This window comes from Tyto alba, unplaced genomic scaffold (assembly GCF_018691265.1).
Source record: "Tyto alba isolate M040663 unplaced genomic scaffold, T.alba_DEE_v4.0 Super-Scaffold_28, whole genome shotgun sequence".
NCBI lineage: Eukaryota > Metazoa > Chordata > Aves > Strigiformes > Tytonidae > Tyto > Tyto alba.
The window spans coordinates 869247-887750 of NW_024881302.1; the positions used below are offsets into that span (position 1 = coordinate 869247).

Genomic DNA, 18504 nt, shown 5'->3' on the forward strand with positions numbered 1-18504 from the left:
TTGATGGAAGCCAGAGGTGATGTTCTTTCACCATTAGTTTACTTTTAACTTAAATTTCACCATCCCTTTTCTGCAGTCAGCTACAACCATATTTAAAGCAAATACAATGGAAATCAATAAATCTTCATTCACAAAATATTGTGTGTAATACACTTAAATCTGCTGAGGATTGATCTTCCAATTTAGTTTTAAAAAGAAAATATTACGATGTATTATTGAGGATTTTTTACATGGTTTGAACAAAAACAAATATTTTCATAATCTTTCAGTTACAAGCGTTAGACTTAATTTAGTTACCTGAGAATTTCAGAAACAGTTTTTAAAAATAAACTTTAAACAGTATGCAAAATTGATGTTTAGTAAGCCATATTCTGCTGGCCCTTTTCTTTCAGGTTTGACTCTTCGGTAGCAAAACTAATTTTACTTTTTTCTTTTAACCCAAAGATGCCCTGCTTTTTTGCTCTCTCACCTTTTTTTTTTTATTATTATTTTTTGTTGTTTTTTTTTTTTTCAATACTAGACGCCCTGGGTTGGTACTCTGTGTAGCATGTTTGGAGCAGATGAATACCACTGTGGATGTTCTGTAATAGCGGTTGGCCCAGTGCTGCTTTACTGTCCCCTTCCGTGCCGCGTTAGTTGTTCCCCCCCAGCATCCCTCCCTGCGCCCGCTCTGCCTCCTGCCCCCGGGGCTGCTACATTTTAGGAGCATTTTCTTCATCACGCACGTTGCAGTCCAGAGCCTTTTTGCAGCTGTGTGACACTCTTTGACTGAGAAAAGCGGCCCCGGAGCGCGCTGCGTAGCGCTGGCTGGCTGGAGCGGGCGAAGCAGCGACCCAGCTCGCGCGACGGGGCAGAACCAAAGACCCTCCTGCGTGTTGGGGGGCGGGGGGAGCGGGCAGGAGAGGAGCTCAGGTGCTGCCTTGCATCCTCAACAGCTGCAGTAGTCTCTTGCGACCTGGATTTGAAAATTCGTAGCGCGCTTATCCAGTGAATCTTACCAAATTTAGAGTACCTGTCCAGCGACTGATCTTTTGAAGTTTAAAGCGCCTTTCAGCTTTTCTCTTGCTCAAGTTTGCAGGAAGTCCTTGCGCCCCGTCCTGTCTGAAGTGATGCTCCTCGCCCTTGGTTTGTGATGCTCCGCGTGTCATCTCAGCAATTCACGTGCCATTTATCTCAGGTTTTCTGAATGGACCTTTCAGTCCGGAAAAGGTGCACACCCTTAACAGATCGCATTGTGCAGTCAGACTGAATCAGTCTTGCTCTGTGTTAAACCTGCATCTAACAGATCGCTGTTCTTTTTTTAACAGTGTAGGCTTGATATTGCTCAGTGCAAGTAGCTCAACATTTTGTGACGCTCCTGAAGCAGCAGCCTTTTAGGAATAGCTGATCTTAATATATTCCATGTCCATTTTCCGCTCTCCTTGAAACAGCCCAGTTGAAACTCAGCAGGTGCAAGTTCCCACATGAGTATTTATTTTCATTTTATTTTATTTGAGAGACTGGGAAAAGCGCTCACTTTATGGTATGTGTTAAGATTACGTATTTACCCGTAGACTCTCGATAGCCACATAAGCCGCTCTCGTTTTGTATTTTCAGTTAGAACATTTATGCAAAATGAATTTTAAAGGTGTTTCAAAGCCTACCTATAAGCTAGTGGTGTGCTCGTTACTCCTGTCGCTCGAGAGATTTCCTTTCTGTTACAAGCCACCAGCAGCGTGTCCGGGCACGACTGCCCGGGGCCAGGGGCTCTCCCTGAGCAGCCCCTTGGGGCGAGCGCGCAGGTCGTGGGGGTGGCGTCGGTTAACTGGAGGTAACGTTGCGAACGCAGTGCGGCTGTCACACTTCTAACTGCCGTCCTGGTGTTAGGGCTTCGACTTGAAATTCAGTACCTGGTGGAAAGCACGCACTAGGGTATAAAGGACATCGGTGGCGGCAGCTCTTTCTGTCGCTTGGAGTCACCTTTGCACTCGCTGCCCTCTTGGCTCTGTCACTGTCAGCTCCTCGACTCGCTGCGTGGCTTGCTTGGACCTGTCTCTGCCTCTGATCAATCCCATTTGCCTTTCCTGCTCCTCCGTTTGCTCCCCGGGAGGGCAGGTGCCTCCATGCCAGCTCCTCCCCAGCCTTCCCGCGGCGCCTGCGCTGGGTGGGCGAGCGGGTGAGCACGCGGTGCCGCCGGCGTGCCGGGGGGCCGGTCCTGGCCACGGGGAACGGGGCCGCGGTTAACGGTCCTCTCTGCTCCTTTCCCAAGGGCACGAGGACTCTGCAGCCTGTGCCTGGTGCAATCAGTCAGACTGAACATAAAAACCGTTGGTTACAAAGCAGTTTTAAACACAGAGAAGAAAATACTCTCAACTGAGAAAATGTGATCCTCTTTAGGTGCTTCTTTTCAAGTTGGATTTAAGTGAAAATGGAAATTGTCTTACTTTTTTGTTCTACGCGCAAAGTTTGAATTAAAATACAGGAAAGTGATATTTGTATAAAATGCTTTAATTGGTGTTTGTTGGCTTCATGTAGTAGGTTTCCTGGGAGTTCTTTGAAATTAATATTCCAATTGAACTTAGCAGCACTGCTTTTAAGGTCCTTCCTCTTTTGGAATGATGTGGAGCTTTGTCTTCTGCTATATGCTGATTTTTTCCAAGGCAATTACTGACATTAACTAATGATCATTAACAGCTAAGCAAACACCATCTCTCTAGTTCGGGACTGTCACGGCTTGCCTCACTGGGGAGCCGTTTGCTCACCTCTCTCTTGGCTTTGGATTTTACTCGCTGGTAGCTGTGATCATCTCCAGGGCCGATGCAGCGTAACAAACGGTCCTGTGCAGGAACGCAGCACTTGGCGCTCGGCGAGACACAAGCGTTGTGAGTAAAGTGCAAATGCAATCAGTGGCTCGAGCTGGCTGGTAGGTTGCTTTGAGATCCAACGCGTGACCTCCCGTAGGACGTTTGTGGTAACACCTGGCGATTCTCGCGCAGAGGTTCATTTCAGTTAAATTGCAGTTTCACAGTGTCTGTTGGCAGGAGGTCAGATCCCCGTTGCACATACGTGCAATTCCCTGCGAGCGTTTTGGGGTGCAAGCCCTTGTGGAGTTGTACGGGGCGCCTGGCCGGCCTCGCTGCCTGGGGTTGGAGCACCCGTAATGCCAGCGCAGGTTTCCACGGGGCGCGGCCGGGGGGGTCCTGCTGCACCCCGGGCCCTTCGGTGGCGCTGAGGGGGCAGCTCCCCCGGGCGCCGTCCTGTGCGTCCCTTCTGCTCTCCTCCTCCCGAGTTTAGTATTCCCTCCCGCTCTGTCTGTGCGTCCCACGCCTACACAGCTGTAGGATTAGTGCTGCACTGGGAATGCAAAAGTACATCGCTCAGCCTTGCTTGGGTTTGAACGGAGACTGTCCTGCACGGAGATCTTGTATCGCTCGCGAGATTTTCATGTCGAGTTTAAGATTAAAGTAAATCATTCATCTCCGCTGTTTGAGAAGCGTGTGACTAAAATGAGGACGCTATGATGATGGAGGAGAAAAAAGTGATCTGAATTCAAAGACCTAGATAAGCAACCGCTAACGCACAATACGCACATGACCAGCTAACCTTCCCGCTCGGCGCGGCCGGTGCCCGCTGCTGCTTCGTGCTGGAGGGGCCAGAGAGAAGCCCCTCGCTCGCAGCGTGGCTGCCGGGGTGGTGCCGCGCAGTGGCGGCGGCTCGGGGCCCTGCTCTCCCCGCCGGCAGCGTTCCCCCGCGCCGCCTGCTCGCCGGGCCAACCCGGCCGGGCAAGCGTGGCTTCCAAACTTCCCTCCTTTTGTTTACTTTTTCTTCCCCTGTGACTTGATTTCTCCGGTGAACTGTTTCCATTTCGAGTTTCGTACCCCAGCCTTCTGCCAGCTCTTAGGGTTAGGTTGTTGGCATCTGGCTTTGTTAATTAATGTCCTCGTCACCGGGGGGAGGGAGAAGGGGGGCCGGGAGAGCCGTAGCAAGTCTTGTACGAAGCATATGGCCACTTCACCTTCTAGCCAAGGATCCGTTTTCTGTGGCTCATGGAAGTTCACTATGTCTTATCCATATTCTAAGCAATTTGTTCTTTAGTTTTATATTAAAAAAAAAAGTCTTAGATATTTGTGTCCGCTGCAGATTTATTTTAAATGGAATATGTAAGTACCATGTATTAATGGTATTTTTAAATAATCTATTGCCTATTTCAGGGGAGGGGGAGATGACAAATATTTAGTCTTAGATTTGCACTGCTGGATTTTTTAAGTGTAACCTTGACTGGTTATCCTATTGTTTTATTCTGTAAGATTAGTCCTATGAATTAAAGTTTGATAATTAAGTATTTCTGTGTTCGAGTGTTTCAACAGCTACTTCGTACTGCATGAGCAGCTGTTAGCAAATGGGTTGTAGTTAGCTTCTTTGCAGACAGATGGATGCGGGCAGAAATTCCTGGGAACCCCTGCTCGTCCTCACGTCTGAGGCCCTCGGAGCCCTTCCCGGGGTGGGGATGGGGGTGGCCGGCTGCCCGACTCCGCTCCGTACCCCAAGGCTGTGCCCGTTCTGCAGCTCCCTCTCCAAGCCCAGGGTTTAGGCTTGGTTTAAGCTGTAGCTGCCCAAAGGCTGAGCATGCCCAGCTCCCAGGTACGGGGGGGGGGGGGGGGGGCACTTTGCTGCCCCGTCCGAACTTCTGAGATAGCTCAGTAGTGTCATCACTGAAATAAAGTGCAAAATCTCTGCTAGAGTCCCCGGCGTGTACCCCTGGGTGAGTTCTTGCACTGTGCGATGTCTCAGGGTGCCCCAGTCAGTCTCGGGGGGGGGGGGGCGACTCCCACTGACAACCCCTTCGGGATTTTGGGGAGGAGCTCTGCAATCAGGGCAGGCTCCTGCTCGCTCTTTAAACGAAGCTGACGGTTACTGGCAGGGGTCTGGGGGGGACCAGGAACACCCCTGGGGTGCCCGCGGAGTGGGGAGGGACACGCGGAACACGGGGCTGCAGGTCCTTGTGCTCACGCAAAGGGGTCGGGAAAGCGCCGGGGGGGGCCCGGCTGCCGCCTCCCGCTGCCCCCGGGGCTGAGCGGGGCCGGGGGGGGCCGGGCCGGCGGGGGGGGCAGGAAGCCGCATCCCGGATCCGCCCCGGCCCCGCTGACTCACGGCGCGGCGATAAGCGCGGCCCGGCCCGGCCCCGGCATGTCCGGGACATGGGCGGCCCCGCCGCGCCGCTGCGCCGGGGGCTGCTCGGGGGGCGCCGGGATCCGCTCCGGGAACCGCGCCGGGGGGGGCTGCTCCGGGATCCGCTCCGGGAACCGCGCCGGGGGGGGCTGCTCCGGGATCCGCTCCGGGAACCGCGCCGGGATCCGCTCCGGGAACCGCGCCGGGGGGGGGCTGCTCCGGGATCCGCTTCGGGAACCGCTCCGGGATCCGCTCCGGGAACCGCGCCGGGATTCGCTCCGGGATCCGCTCCGGGAACCGCGGCTGCTCCCGCTCCTGCCGCTGCTGCTGCTGCTGCTCCCGCCGCCCCCGGCACAGGTACGGCCGCTCCACAGCCCGCGGGTGGGAGCGTGGTGCCAGCGCGGGTACCGGTGCGTGACTGGGAGGGTGCGTGGGCGTGTGTCCTGCGCGGGGGTCCGTGTCCCCCCCGGGTGTGACAGCGTTGGGGGTGGGCACTGTGACCCACTCCACCCGTGTCCGAGCGCCCTAGCCCACGGGCACGTGGGGGGCGAGTGGGTGTGCAGGCAGGCACAGCCCCTGCGTGTGCGGGGGGGCCATGGGCGTGGGTGGGTGGGTCGGGGTGCGGGGGGTCCCGTGGGCGTGTGTTGGTGGCGTTGGCGGGGATGTACGTTGTGGTGGTGGCAGACATGGGTACCAGCGGAGGCTGGTGCCGTGTTTCTGTCTGTGCCCGGCCACCCCTCTCTGTCACGGGGGGACTGCGCGTGCCCCCAGCCCACAGCTGAGCTCCGGCCCCGGCGGCACCGCTGCGGGCACCAGGCTGGCGGGGTGGGAGCCTCGGGGAAGCGCAGACATCCCGCAGCACATCCCGTGGGAACAGCAGCCGCCCTCCTGGGCTTCCCAGTTCTGCCCGTGGTGGCGCGTGGAGAGCGAGCTGGGCAGCCTGGCCTTCGGTCGAGTGCCCTGTCACCGAAAAAAAACCCAGCAATTGCAGAAGAGATGGAAGAAACTGCAAAGCGTCAGGGGGAGGGAAAAGCAGAGCTGGCGAGCTCAGAGCCTGCTGCAGCTCGGGCAGCTGGGAGGGCTCGGCGGGTTCAGTTGTTTCCCTTGTGCAGGTGGCCACACCACAAGAGCTCCGTGTCTGCTGGCCTGGCCGTCCCTCGCACGGTGGCCTCACGGGGCTGGAGAAGCAGCAGCGAGGAGCAGTCATCCTCCTCTGCCAGCCCCACCGTGTCCTCTGGACAAAGCAAGAGCTGGGAAGCTTGCTCTGACCTCACTTAAGGTTTAAGCAAGGAGGAGGGCAAATGAAAGAATTGGGCTCAAAGCAGAGGGGCTGATGTGAGGAGTGTTGGGAGGGAGCCGGTGTGTGTGCTCCCGGCCGGAGGAACAGCCGGAGAACAGGCGGCCTGGCAGCCGTCGGGGCCGCTGTCTGCGCGGGTGCAGCTGGAGCGGTCCCGGGGGTGGGGGGTGAAGGCGTCTGCGGGGCCGTGGCGGCTCCGTTACCGGCAGCAGGTTCTGCTCCGCGGCCGGGCACGTGCTCGCCCGTACGGCACCGCGTTGGCACAGGCTGTCGGCCGGTGTCCCCGCCCTTTACTCAGGCCGGGATCTCAGCCCCCCCAGCAGCGGGTACGGAGCGGGCGAGGGGGTGCCGGGCCCGGGGGTCCTTGGGCCACCCCGCACGAGAGACCCGGGGCAGCAGCTCGCTCGATCGGCTTCTGCACGGCGGCCGGTGGCGAGCCCGTCGCTGCTCCGCTCCCCGGCCGCTGCCCGAAGCCGCCCGGTCCCCGCGCCCTTCGCCGATCCCTGTTTGCTGACGGGGAGAGGCCGGCGTGTGCGCCAGCCCGCGGCGCCTGAGCTGGCGCTTGCTCTACGGACGCCCTACACGGAAGCAGCAGCTCCTCTTCCCAGCGTGGATTGGCAACTACAACGGCAGGGGAGCTGACATCTGGAGCTTTAAAGGCTTGGGAGAGCATTAATTGCATTTCTGGCATGAAAAGTCACCCAACTCGTTTGTTTCTGGAAGGAGCCGGTCGTCGGGCTGTTTGTGTCACCTCTGGAAAGGCAGCGGGGAGCTGCGGCTGGGAGCAGCCGGGCTGCAGCTCCTGCTGCCGCGGGATCCAGGGCCGGGGGGGGGACAGCACTGGGCTCACTGCAAGCCCAGCAACCTCAGTGCCAGGGCTTAATGCTGCCGATTTATAAAACACATAGAAAAGCGCCTCCAAACAGCCATTAGCAGGTGCGGTTCCACAGGTGTCCTGTGCGGGTGGAGCTGGAGGAATGAGCAGATTTAATACACCGGCTTGAGGAAATAAATGATTTTCCCTCCTGGTCTTGCCTCAGAGGGGACGAGAAGGGACCTTGGGGTCTGCTGCTGCGGGGTGCTGGGTGTGGGGGGGCTGCTGGGCTGTGGCAGACAGACCCCCCCGGCCCGCGGGGGCTTGTCCCCAAGTCTGTCCCTGCTCTCTAAGGACGGTGTTTGTGTCCGTAGTGCCTCAAAGGCGGTGCTGTGTCTGTCCCAGAAACGCTGCTCTTCGTATCCACTCTGGATGGAAACCTTCACGCAGTGAGTAAGAGCACAGGAGACATCAAGTGGACCCTGAAGGATGGTGAGTAGCAACCCGGGGAAGGGGGGGGGGGCTCGCTCGCAGCCTGGCTCCCTGAGCTTGTCGCTAGCCGGGTTCTGGGGGTGCACCCCCCCAGCCTGGCTCTGGGCTGGCAATTCCCCCAGCCCCGAGGGACGCTGCCAGCTGCAGCTCCAGCCCCAGGCACGGCCGTGCGTGGGGGGGGGCCGGACCCCCGCTGCCAGCGGTGCCTATTCTGGGTCTGAAATGCAAATAGGCTGCGGCTTGGGCACGGCATCGCTTGGTAAACACTGCCACGTTGTCCCCGCTCGCAGGGAGAGGCTGCTGACGTCGGCGTTTCGCTCTCTTTTTCAGATCCCATTCTGCAGGTGCCGGTTTATGTGGCAGAGTGAGTGTCCCCCGCCGGGGCAGAGGGCCCTCTGCGGGGCAGGAGCCTTTCCGAGGGGCACGACCGCCCTGGTGAACCAGCAGATTCACAGCAAGGAAGGGGAACCTCGGGGGAAGGAACCTCCCGGCCCACGCCGTAGCATTGCCTTAAACCTTCCCTTTGTGCTAGCGCTTCGTGCGTGGCAGTGGGGAACGGCTGCTCCCTGCTGCTGAACTGGAGCCTGTCTGCTGGCAGACGAGAAGCTCTCGGCACCACCACGCGCAAAAGCATGGGAGGGAAATTGAGGAAAATACACCTGGAAGTGCAGGGGGAAGGCAGGGCGGCCGAGAGCTCCCCTGGGGCTGGCAGGCGGCCGGGTGGCGTTACGGTGCTGGGCAGAGCGGGAGTTCATCTCCCACCAAACCCAGGGCTGGAAGTTGCCAGGAAAGGTCAAGCCCCGTAGTGAATCACCCCGGAGCAAACTGCTGAGGAGGTTTCTTCAGTGCAGCTTAATGTGAGCCCTTGGCGTGTGTCTGGGGTGGGGGGCAGCTCACATTTCATCCTCCTCTCTCCTCCTTTCCAGACCAGCATTCCTTCCAGACCCCAATGATGGCAGCCTGTATATCCTGGGAGGAAAAAACAAAGAAGGCTTGATGGTCAGTGGGGCTGTGGGGGCTGTGAGCATCCTGCCCACACCCCGGGGGTTCACTGGCCTGGGGGCCCGGGCTGACCTGCGGGACGGGGCGAGTCCGGGGCCTTCGGGTGCTCCTGCTTGTGCTTGGCACCCGGAAAATGTCATCCTGGTGGGTGTGGGGCAAATACAGCCGGGACCTTTTCCTTCCCCACCACCGTCCTGCTGTGGGGATGAGCAGTGAGGGCAGGCGAGGAGGAGCAGGCTGCTCCCGCGGGCGGGCAGGCTGCTGCTGGGGGGGGGCATTTCCATGGCCCCGCATCCACGCTGCCGTCTGTGTTGCAGAAGCTCCCGTTCACCATCCCGGAGCTGGTCCAGTCCTCGCCGTGCCGCAGTTCGGACGGCGTGCTCTACACCGGTACGCAGCGCCGGGCCCGGGGTGTGCGGAGGAGGGGGGGACCCCCACGGGGACCTCCCGGGAACGTGTCCGTGGAGGGGGGACAGGAGGAAGCCTGGCGAGCGGCTCTCGGGGCCAGGCAGCAGGACTGCGGAGACACAGAAAACGTATTTTCGTTCTCAGGGAAGAAGCAGGACACGTGGTTCATCGTGGACCCCAAGTCAGGAGAGAAGCAGACCACTCTCTCAACAGAGGCCTGGGACGGTGTGTGCCCGTCAAGCCCCCTGCTCTACATCGGCCGTACCCGTAAGGCAGCCCGGCTCCCCGTCCGTCTGTCTGGTCCCAGGGAGGGGGTGCTGGGCAGTGACCTGGTGCCCCGCTCTCCTCCCCAGAGTACGTCATCACCATGTACGACACCAAGTCACGGGAGCTGCGCTGGAATGCCACCTTCTCCGACTACTCGGCGCCGCTCTGCGAGGAGTCCTGCCACTACAGTGAGTGGCCACGGGAGCCACGGGAGCCACGGGAGCCACGGGAGCCACGGGAGCCAGCTCCCCCCACACCCTGCTCGCAGCGGGACCCTGGGGTGACGCTGCCTCAGCTGTGCTGCTTGCTGGGGAGAGCGGCTGCTGCACCGGCCACAGCTCTCGTGGGAGCAGAGCAGCAGGCAACAGCCCACGGCCGGTGGCGGGACTGGGGGGAGCACAGGGGGACAAAGCCCCACGGCCGGCACAGCTGCATCTCCCCCTCCCTCTGGCTCTGCCTAGAGATGGCACACTTCGCCTCGAGCGGGGACGGGCTGGTGGTGACGCTGGACAAGGAGAGTGGGGAGGTCCTGTGGGCGCAGAATTACGGCTCGCCCGTGGTCGGCATCTACGTGTGGCACCAGGACAGCCTCCGCCGCGTCCCCCACCTCAACCTGGCCATGGAGACCCTGCGCTACCTCACCTTCCAGTCGCAGGACATCCACCTCCTCAAGTGGAGCTACCAGTCCACGAAGGGCTTCGCCGCCACCAAGACCCAGCTGCTGTGGGTGGCTCTGGTGCCGCGGCAGCCGGTGGCATTTGCGTCGCCGGTGCTCGGCCGCCCTGATCCGTGTGATGGACGGAAGGCTGATGCCTGTCCCCTGCCTTGCAGGCCAGCTCTCTACGTGGGGAAGCATGCGGCCAGCTTCTACGCCTCGACCTCCCTGGTCCACGGCAGCGTGGCTCTGGTGGTGAGTGTCCCCACTGTCCCCGTTCGGGGTGAGCCGCGGCGGGCGCTGGCCCCGGCCGCGCGCCGCTCCATGCGCTGCCGGCCCCCCCCAGCCGCAGGGCATCACGCTGGCCAGGATCGACGGCCCCACCACGGACGACGTGACCATGAGAGAGTCGGGGGAGTGCGAGATCACGCCCAGCACCGACGTCAAGTACCCTCAGGGCAGCATCGCCTCGCTCCACAACCAGTGGCTCCTAATAGGTGCGGACCTGCAGCGGGCACGGGCTTCCCCGGCGTCCTCGCTCCCGGAGGGTGCCCCGGGGAGGGCAGCCCGAGCGCCCGGTGTGTTTTGGGGTGGCAGCCTGACCCGCTTTGCTCGGCGGGGAAAATGGGAGCGATGCTGTGACTCACCCTCAGGGACTGCGGTGACTCTGGCTTGGGGCTCGTCTCAGCCCAACCTTGTCCCCTCCCCAGGAAGAGCCGCCGGCTGCCCTCACCCAGGGGGTGGGGGGGACCCTTTGAAGCAGGGCCCTCAATTACCCGTGCTGGAGCCCTGCACACAGACGCTGCGTTAATTAGCTCGCTCTGTGATTGCGGTCAGGTGCTGTGGCTGCGTTGGCATGTTTGGACATCAGGGTGGTGTCTCGGGGTCGTGGCAGGGGAAGCACAGGGGAGCAGGGTCAGGGCCAGCCGCGTGCTGAGAGCGGGGGACCTTGCCCTCTGCCCTTCTCCACTGGCCGCTGCACCCCCCCCCCCCTCTGGGGCAGGATGGTGCTTGTTGTGTCCCATCAGAAGTGACGCCCCTTCCCCAGGAGAGCCAGCCCTGCCCGGCGAGCCCGCTGCGGGGATGCAGGATGGGTGCCGTGACCGGAGATGGGCTGACGGTTGTCTCCGCTCTCCTCCCGCCGCAGGGCACCACGAGCTGCCTCCCGTGGTCCACACGACGATGCTGCGAGCCTTCCCGGAGAACCTGAGGAAGACAACGGAAACCATCATCCCCAGGGCTCCTCCCGCCAGGACCGTGTTCGATGATGTGAGTGGCGGAGCTCTGCTGGGTCCCACCTCAGCACCGGGGGATCCTCGGGCAGTGCCGCCTCGCTGAAGGGGCCGGGGGGACGGCGGGTCCCCGGCGTGGGGTGGCACAGGGAGGGGGGTGCTGTTTGCGGGGCTGTAGTGGCGAGGGGGTCCCAAACCCGAGTGCCCTCTGGTGTCACCCGGCCCCGGGCGTGTGTTGCAGTTTCTGGCCCCGCGCAGCCCCGGGGAGCCGGCTGTCCGCAGCGAGGGGCAGTTTCAGCCGGACCCCGCGCCGGGGGAGCAGGCGGAGGTGTACCCCGAGGCCAGCAGCTGGGACCTGCTGGTGGCTGGCGTCGGCACGGCTCTGCTGGGCGGCGGAGTCCTGTTCCTGCTGCTCACGGTGAGTGGTGGCCGGTGGAAGGGCCCACCGCCTGCCGCAGAAACACCGCTCCTGAGGAGCTGGGGCTGCCCTCGTTTAGAATAGAATAGAATAGAACAGAACAGAACAGAATGGAATAGTTTGGGATGGAAGGGACCTCAAAGCCCCCCCAGTGCCCCCCCCTGCCCTGGGCAGGGCCCCCTTCCCCCAGCCCAGGGGGCTCCCACCCCCGTCCAACCTGGCCTTGAACCCTTCCAGGGAGGGGGCAGCCACAGCTGCTCTGGGCACCCTGGGCCAGCGCCTCACCCCCTGCACAGGGAAGGATTTCTGCCTTGAATCTCACCTAAATCCACCCTCTTTCAGTGTAAAACCGTCCCCCCTCTTCCCATCCCCACCCCCTGATCCAGAGTCCCTCCCCCCCTTCCCTGCCCCCCCTTTAAGCCCTGGGAGGCCGCTTGAAGGTCCCCCCGGAGCCTTCTCTTCTCCAGGCTGACCCCCCCCAACTCTCTCAGCCCGGCCCCCCAGGGGTGCTGCTCCAGCCCCCCCAGCATCTCCGTGGCCTCCTCTGGCCCTGCTCGAGCAGCTCCGTGTCCTTCTGCTGTTGGGGGCCCCCGAGCTGGCCCCAGCACTGCAGGGGGGGTCTCCCCAGAGGCTTTTCTCAAGGTCTCACGAGGTCTTTTCTCATCCTGTGGCGCAAGCAGCGGTGCCGTGGCTGCGATGAGCTGCACGGTGCCCACGCTGCCTTGTACACGCTCGTGGTAACGAGCCGAGGCGGTGCAGGGTGTGCTGCCGGCGGGGCTTGTGCCGAGCCCTGCCGATGCCCCAGCTCTGCTCTGGGCGCAGGAGCTGAGCGCTCCCGTGGTTTGTGTTCCAGAAACTGCAGAAGCAGCACGAGGTACAGCAGCAGCAGCTGGAGAAGCAGATTCAGCTCCTGCAGCAGCAGCAGGAGATGCTGCTCCCGGGCCGGGTCCCTGCAGAGCCCGGGGAGCCGGGGCTGAGCCAGGGAAGCTCGTCGCAGGTCTCGCAGAGCTCCAGCCCCTCGGCCCCCCTGAAGGACCCGGCTAACGGGGTGGTCAGCCCGGATCCGGCTGTCCCGGCGGCTGCTGCAGGTGTGTGCGGGGGGGGACAGGCGAGGTGCGAGGGGCTCTGTCTGGAGGTGCAGCCCAAAGCAGGAGCAGAGTCGCCCCGGAGATGAGAGGGGCTGCAGCCCAGCTGAGATACGGGGGGAGATGCAGGACCTGCTGCTGGATGATCGTGGGCTACAAAAGCAACTGCAAGAGCAGTAGGGCCCAGGCAATGGTTAAAGAACTGGGTGTCCTTCGTATAGGAGTAACGCTTACAGGCTGAAGGATGGCTGTCTTCCTCTTCCTCTGCAGATCCAGAACCAGACGTGATTGTAGTTGGGAAAGTTTCTTTTAACCCCAAAGATGTGCTGGGCCACGGAGCTGGAGGAACCTTTGTCTTCAGGTGGGTGGCACCCCGGGGTGCTTGCCCTCATTCCACTCTCATTCTCTCTGGGAGCCTCAGGGACAGCACCAAGGCAGCTCCTTCCTGGGAGGTGGCCGCTGGTTTCAGGGGCTTTTGCGAATGGGTGGCCACCTTCCCCTTCTCGTGGTCCTCACCAAACCCCCGTGGGGAGCTGGGCTTGTGGCCTTCGGTAAGCGGGTACCGGTGTGCCGGGCAGGTCCCCCCCTCGCAGCACTGCCCCGTGCTCCCCATCCCGTCCTGCCTGCTCCAGGCAGCCCACAGCAGCAGTGGGTCTAACCCCCGCTAGGGTCCCCCCTGCCTCTGGCTCAGCACCTTTCCCCAGCGCTAAACACGGCAAAAAGCGAGGGATGTTATTTTCCTACAAAAAGGGGAACCTGATCCCCCCCCAGTTCCCAGCTCGCTGCAGAGATTTCTGCCTGTCCACGGCTGTGACAAGTCTTTGGGCATCACTCCAAGGTGACCCGTGCTCAGGACCCCGAGGGGCGAGTTTCCAGCATCAGCCGGAGCCTGGCTGGGCTCTGCTCTGGCTGGGGGGGGCCGTGCATGGACACGGCCGCCGACTCTCCACGCAGGGGCCAGTTTGAGGGCCGGGACGTGGCCGTGAAGCGCCTCCTGCCCGAGTGCTTCCGTCTCGTGGACCGCGAGGTCCAGCTGCTCCGGGAGTCGGACGAGCACCCCCACGTCGTCCGCTACTTCTGCACCGAGAAGGACAAGCAGTTCCACTACATCGCCATCGAGCTCTGCTCCGCCACGCTGCAGGAGGTGAGCCCGCAGCCCCCCCCCCCCCCCCGCCCGGTCCTGGGGGCGCGGGGGTGCTGCTGGGGGGCTGCCGATCAATCCTGGCTGTCCCCCCCGCCCCGTGTTTGCGGGTTGGTCCCCCGGGACACGCATCTGGTTTCGCCGGTGCCGTGAGCGAGGCCGCGCAGTGCTCCCGTGGGAGCAGGGGCCTGTGCATGCCCGAGGGCAGGGTTGGCAGCCGGCGGCTCCCCAGTTCGGAGCCCTCTCTGGGGTTCCTGCCCGGCCACGGGCGTGCAGCCCTGCTCCGAACCTGCCTCCCAGCAGTCTGAGGGGACGGGGTGGGATCGGGCACGGCCAGGCTGCGAGGTGCTTCGGAGAGGCAGAGCAGCCAGCAGCAGCACTGACCCTGCGCCAGGCCAGCCCCTGCCCTTGTTCCCTGCCCGTTTGTCCCCTCGGGAGGGACGGGGCAGCTCCCACCCTTGGCGTCGGTCGGGGCGGTTGTTCCCGTGCTGGGGAGAGACTTGGCGTGGGGGAGGAGAAGCATCCTTTTACCGCTCCTGAAGCAGGAGTGTTGCTGAAGCTGTGGAGGTCCAAGCACACAAGTGAGGGCAGTCTGCTGCAGAGGGAATAGATGCCGACTGGTGGTCCTGGAAACGGCAAGCCTTGGGCACAAACGGCCTCCGCATGGGCTTGTCTCCTTCCACCCCTGTCAGCCTAGTGAGAAGTGAGAATTTTGCCAAGAAAGGTTGGACCAGATGATCCTTGAGGTCCCTTCCAACCTGGTATTCCATGATTCTAAGCCTTTCCTGGCAAGCCTTGCCTTCTTTGCCCCAGTAAATCAGGCCTCAGTTCATCTCTCTACCCCTGTGTGGTTCCAGTACGTGGAAAAGCCCAGTTTCGATCGCCGCAGCCTGGACCCAGTATCTCTGCTGCGTCAGACCATGTCCGGGCTGGCCCACCTCCACTCCCTCAGCATCGGTAAGCGGGCAGGGCGCGGGCGGGAGGGCAGCGTGTCCCGCCGGGCTCCCGGCAGCAGCTCTGGGGTCAGCAGCGAGCGGGGCAGAGCCCTGTCCTGCTCCAGCCCTGCCACCGCAGTGGCCGGTGACGCTGCGCGCTCTCTCTTCCAGTCCATCGTGACCTGAAGCCCTGTAACATCCTCATCTCTGTCCCGAATCGCCACGGGCAGATCCGAGCCGTCATCTCCGACTTCGGCCTCTGCAAGAAGCTCCAGGGGGGACGGCAGAGCTTCAGCCTCCGCTCCGGCATCCCTGGCACCGAGGGCTGGATCGCGCCCGAGGTGCTGCAGGAGGCCCCGAAGGAGAACCCTGTCAGTGAGCTGCAGATGCCTCCCCCCGCTTAGGGTCCTCCTCCAGCCCGCCCCGGCAGAGTCCCCCCGCGCTGGCAGCGGCCTCGGGGCGTGCGACCGAAACGCACAATTAAGACAAAAGCTCCGAGAGCCCAGGCCAGCCCAGCTGCAGAGCACCGGGGCTCCTCGCCAGGACTCCCCCTGCTCTCCGGCCCTCGCGGGGACAGTGCCCGGCTGTGCTCAGCACAGGGCCTCTCATCTGGCTCCAGTCCGTGGAAATTCGGGGTGGGGAGGTCAGAGGGGGCCGTGGTTCACCGCGAACCTTACGCTTCTGCCCGTCTGTTTAGCCCAGGGAATCTTGTTCCTGCTGGAAGCCAGTTGCTGTACTGGTCCCTGGCGGCCCCGTGCTGGTGCTGGCAGCGCGCTCCGCGTAACCCTGTGCCGGGGTCCGTTTGCAGAGCTGGGTGAGGCACCAGCAGCCCCAGCACGTCCGTCTGGCTGTGAAGTCCTGACTTCTGCCTGTGCCTCGGAAGCCCCCCTCCCCGCTACGGACCCGATGCGATGGGGGCTTCTCCGACCCCGGAGAGCGGGGCAGGCAGGAGCCCTGCTGCGATGCATTCTCCAGCAGCTCTGCAGCAAATGACCAAGCGTTCACATAAAAGAGTGGAAAAGTGGGGAGGCGAAAGCTTTCCTCGCCCTTTGCTGCGAGGGTCCCATCTCCCCCCGCTTTGTGTTTTGCAGACGTGCGCCGTGGATATCTTCTCAGCCGGCTGCATCTTCTACTACGTGGTGTCAGGAGGGCAGCACCCCTTCGGGGACAGCTTGCGGCGACAGGCCAACATCTTGTCGGGCTCTTACCAGCTAAGCTGCCTGCAAGAAGAAGCTCACGGTGAGACCCTTCCCCACCGCCCCGTCCCCCCGGGGAAGCCCTGAGCTGAGGGGGCGCAGCTCCCGGCCCTTCTCGGGGGGGTCGGTTCTCCGTTGTGTTGTTTCGCCTGCCAGACAAGCTTGTTGCGCGAGAGCTGATTGCAGCAATGCTCAGCCCCGAGCCCCAGCACCGACCCTCGGCCCCGGGGGTCCTTGCGCACCCCTTTTTCTGGAGCCAGGAGAAGCAGCTACAGTTCTTCCAGGTGAGCGCGTGCGTGGTGAACGTAGGTGTGCTTTGAAAAACGCGTGCTGGAAATGGCTGTGTTGAGGTCAGTGTGCTCGTTTTGAGCTACTTCTGGAAGGACGGGGGGGGGGTTTGCGGTTGGGGTCAAACCCTCGTCGTCCCCTCCTCGGCGCCGGCTCTGTTCCCTGCTGCTGGAGGGGGTGGCACGGGGCGAGGGCCAGCACCGTAACGGCCCCGGTCCCTGCTCCTGGGCACGCAGGACGTCAGCGACCGCATCGAGAAGGAGCCGGCCGAGGGGCCCCTCGTCTTGGCGCTGGAGGCGGGGGGGCGGGCGGTGGTGAGGACCAACTGGAGGATGCACATCTCGCTGCCGCTGCAGACCGGTGAGCGCGCGGGGGCCGGGCTCCCCGCTGCACCCCGAGCCTGCTGCCCCCCTCCGCGCAGCACCGGGCGGCGAGTGGGGCCCCTCGCCCCGGCCGCGCCCCGCCTCGCTCAGCATCTCTCCTGCTCTTCCCCAGACCTGAGGAAGTTCCGCACCTACAAGGGGGGCTCGGTGCGTGACCTCCTGCGGGCCATGAGGAACAAGGTACGGCCCCCCCCCCCCACCCAGCTCCCCTGCACCCCACCGCCCACCCCCGCTCACCTCACCCTCTCTCCTGCAGAAGCATCACTACCACGAGCTGCCAGCCGACGTCCGGGCAGCCCTGGGCTCCGTCCCCGATGACTTTGTCCAGTACTTCACCTCCCGCTTCCCCCGGCTGCTCCTGCACACACACGGGGCCATGAGGGTCTGCGCCCGCGAGCGGCTCTTCCGCTCCTACTACTGCCACGGCCCGGGGGGCGAGGGCGAGTGAGGGGGGGACACACGCCACGAGGCTGCTGCGGCCGCTCCTCCCTGCCCCGCTCCTACCCACAGCCCCATCTCCGGCATCCTTCACCCCCTCGCCGGGGCGAGGTGGGACCCCCGGACCCACTGGTCACCCAACGTGCTGGTGGGTTACGGTGGGGCGGGCGTAGGGTGGCACTGGGCTCCTGAGGAGCCCAAGAGGGACCCTCTGGGCACCCACCTTTGCAAACGCTCGAGGTCAGACTCAGCCGCCTGAAGGCATTTGTGTTGGAGAACAAACCCCAAAACCTCTGCGGTGATGGCAAAAGAAGAAAGGAGAAAATGCATGTTGCATTTTCCTGAGGGGAGCTGGCAGGGTGCTGCAGCCAGGCTGGAGCCCCGGGGGGTGGTGACCAGGGAGCAGCAAGCTTCAGCCCCCGCGTCCTCCCCTGCCCCATGCCTGGGAAAGCGGCTCTTTGAGTGTGTTCAGCACAGCTGGGACCAGGACCAGTACACCAGTCTTGACACTGGAGAGGCTCCTGCAGAGGAGCTCCTGGAGAGGCACAGTGGGTCAGCTTTTAGCAACCACCGTGGGGCTTGGACCCGCTGATTCCATCAGGGCTGCCCCCAGCCCTGGAGGGCAGCACAATTCCGATAATGAAGGTTTTAATCTCAGCTGGGCTGAGAAAAAGGTTTTTTCCCTTTTGTTTACCAGCAGCCTGTAGTTATGCCAGGGAAATCCCTTCTCCCCAGGGATCCCTTCCCTCCACAGCCTCTCCCGCTGCCCCAGGGCTGTTCTGGTTTATGGCATGCCCGTGGGCACGGGTTTCACAGGCACCAGCCTCCAAGGGCAGCACCCGCTGGGTCTGGGAGCAGCCGGTGCTCCTCAGCAAGGTTCCCACTCCAGAACAGCAATAATTTTGTACAGTCTGATTCCTCTGTGTGCTGGGGTGTGGGATTGTGTTACACAGGTAACAAGGGGTTTGTACCTGCTTTGGTTTCAGAACACTGTAGTGTCTAGAGCATTTTCTATAAAAAGTTGTAAAAAAAATAAAAACTAAAAAGCTCGCCCTGCTTAAAAATAAAGTGGTCTGAGCACACCGGTGCAAGCAAGCAGCTGTGCACTGGCATCAAAGCGGGGTGGAAGAAAATCCAAGGGAGCTTACTGGGCTCCTGCTAAAGCCTGCTAACGTAGGTGACTTGCCAAGTCTAGTCACACAGTAAAGCGAGCTGGGGAAAAGGCAAGTCAAGGCTGTGAGTACCCCCCCCAAAGCCTCCTCACCTGTAACATAAACAGCACTAACACCTCCCAGGCCCATCTTT

The 18504-nt window shown here is 62.0% G+C and overlaps 1 protein-coding gene across 2 annotated transcripts; it reads left to right on the forward strand.

The window, feature by feature from the left end:
- The first annotated feature begins 7144 nt into the window (after nt 1-7144).
- Nucleotides 7145-18249, forward strand: ERN2 (endoplasmic reticulum to nucleus signaling 2). 2 transcript variants are annotated; one of them, XM_042798791.1, is made up of 21 exons: nt 7145-7381; nt 7634-8115; nt 8678-8750; nt 9071-9143; nt 9306-9428; nt 9515-9616; nt 9890-10151; nt 10260-10338; nt 10430-10580; nt 11231-11352; nt 11557-11733; nt 12587-12821; nt 13089-13179; nt 13773-13962; nt 14817-14916; nt 15066-15265; nt 15986-16133; nt 16247-16374; nt 16615-16738; nt 16874-16941; nt 17018-18249. In XM_042798791.1, the coding sequence occupies exons 3-21, from the start codon at nt 8748-8750 to the stop codon at nt 17207-17209; spliced, it is 2568 nt and encodes an 855-aa protein (XP_042654725.1). In that variant the 5' UTR covers nt 7145-7381; nt 7634-8115; nt 8678-8747; the 3' UTR covers nt 17210-18249. The 2 variants fall into 2 exon arrangements, with proteins under 2 accessions (XP_042654725.1, XP_042654726.1); XM_042798792.1 differs by lacking the exon at nt 7145-7381 and having other exon boundaries at nt 7401-8115.
- The last annotated feature ends 255 nt before the right edge of the window (nt 18250-18504 follow it).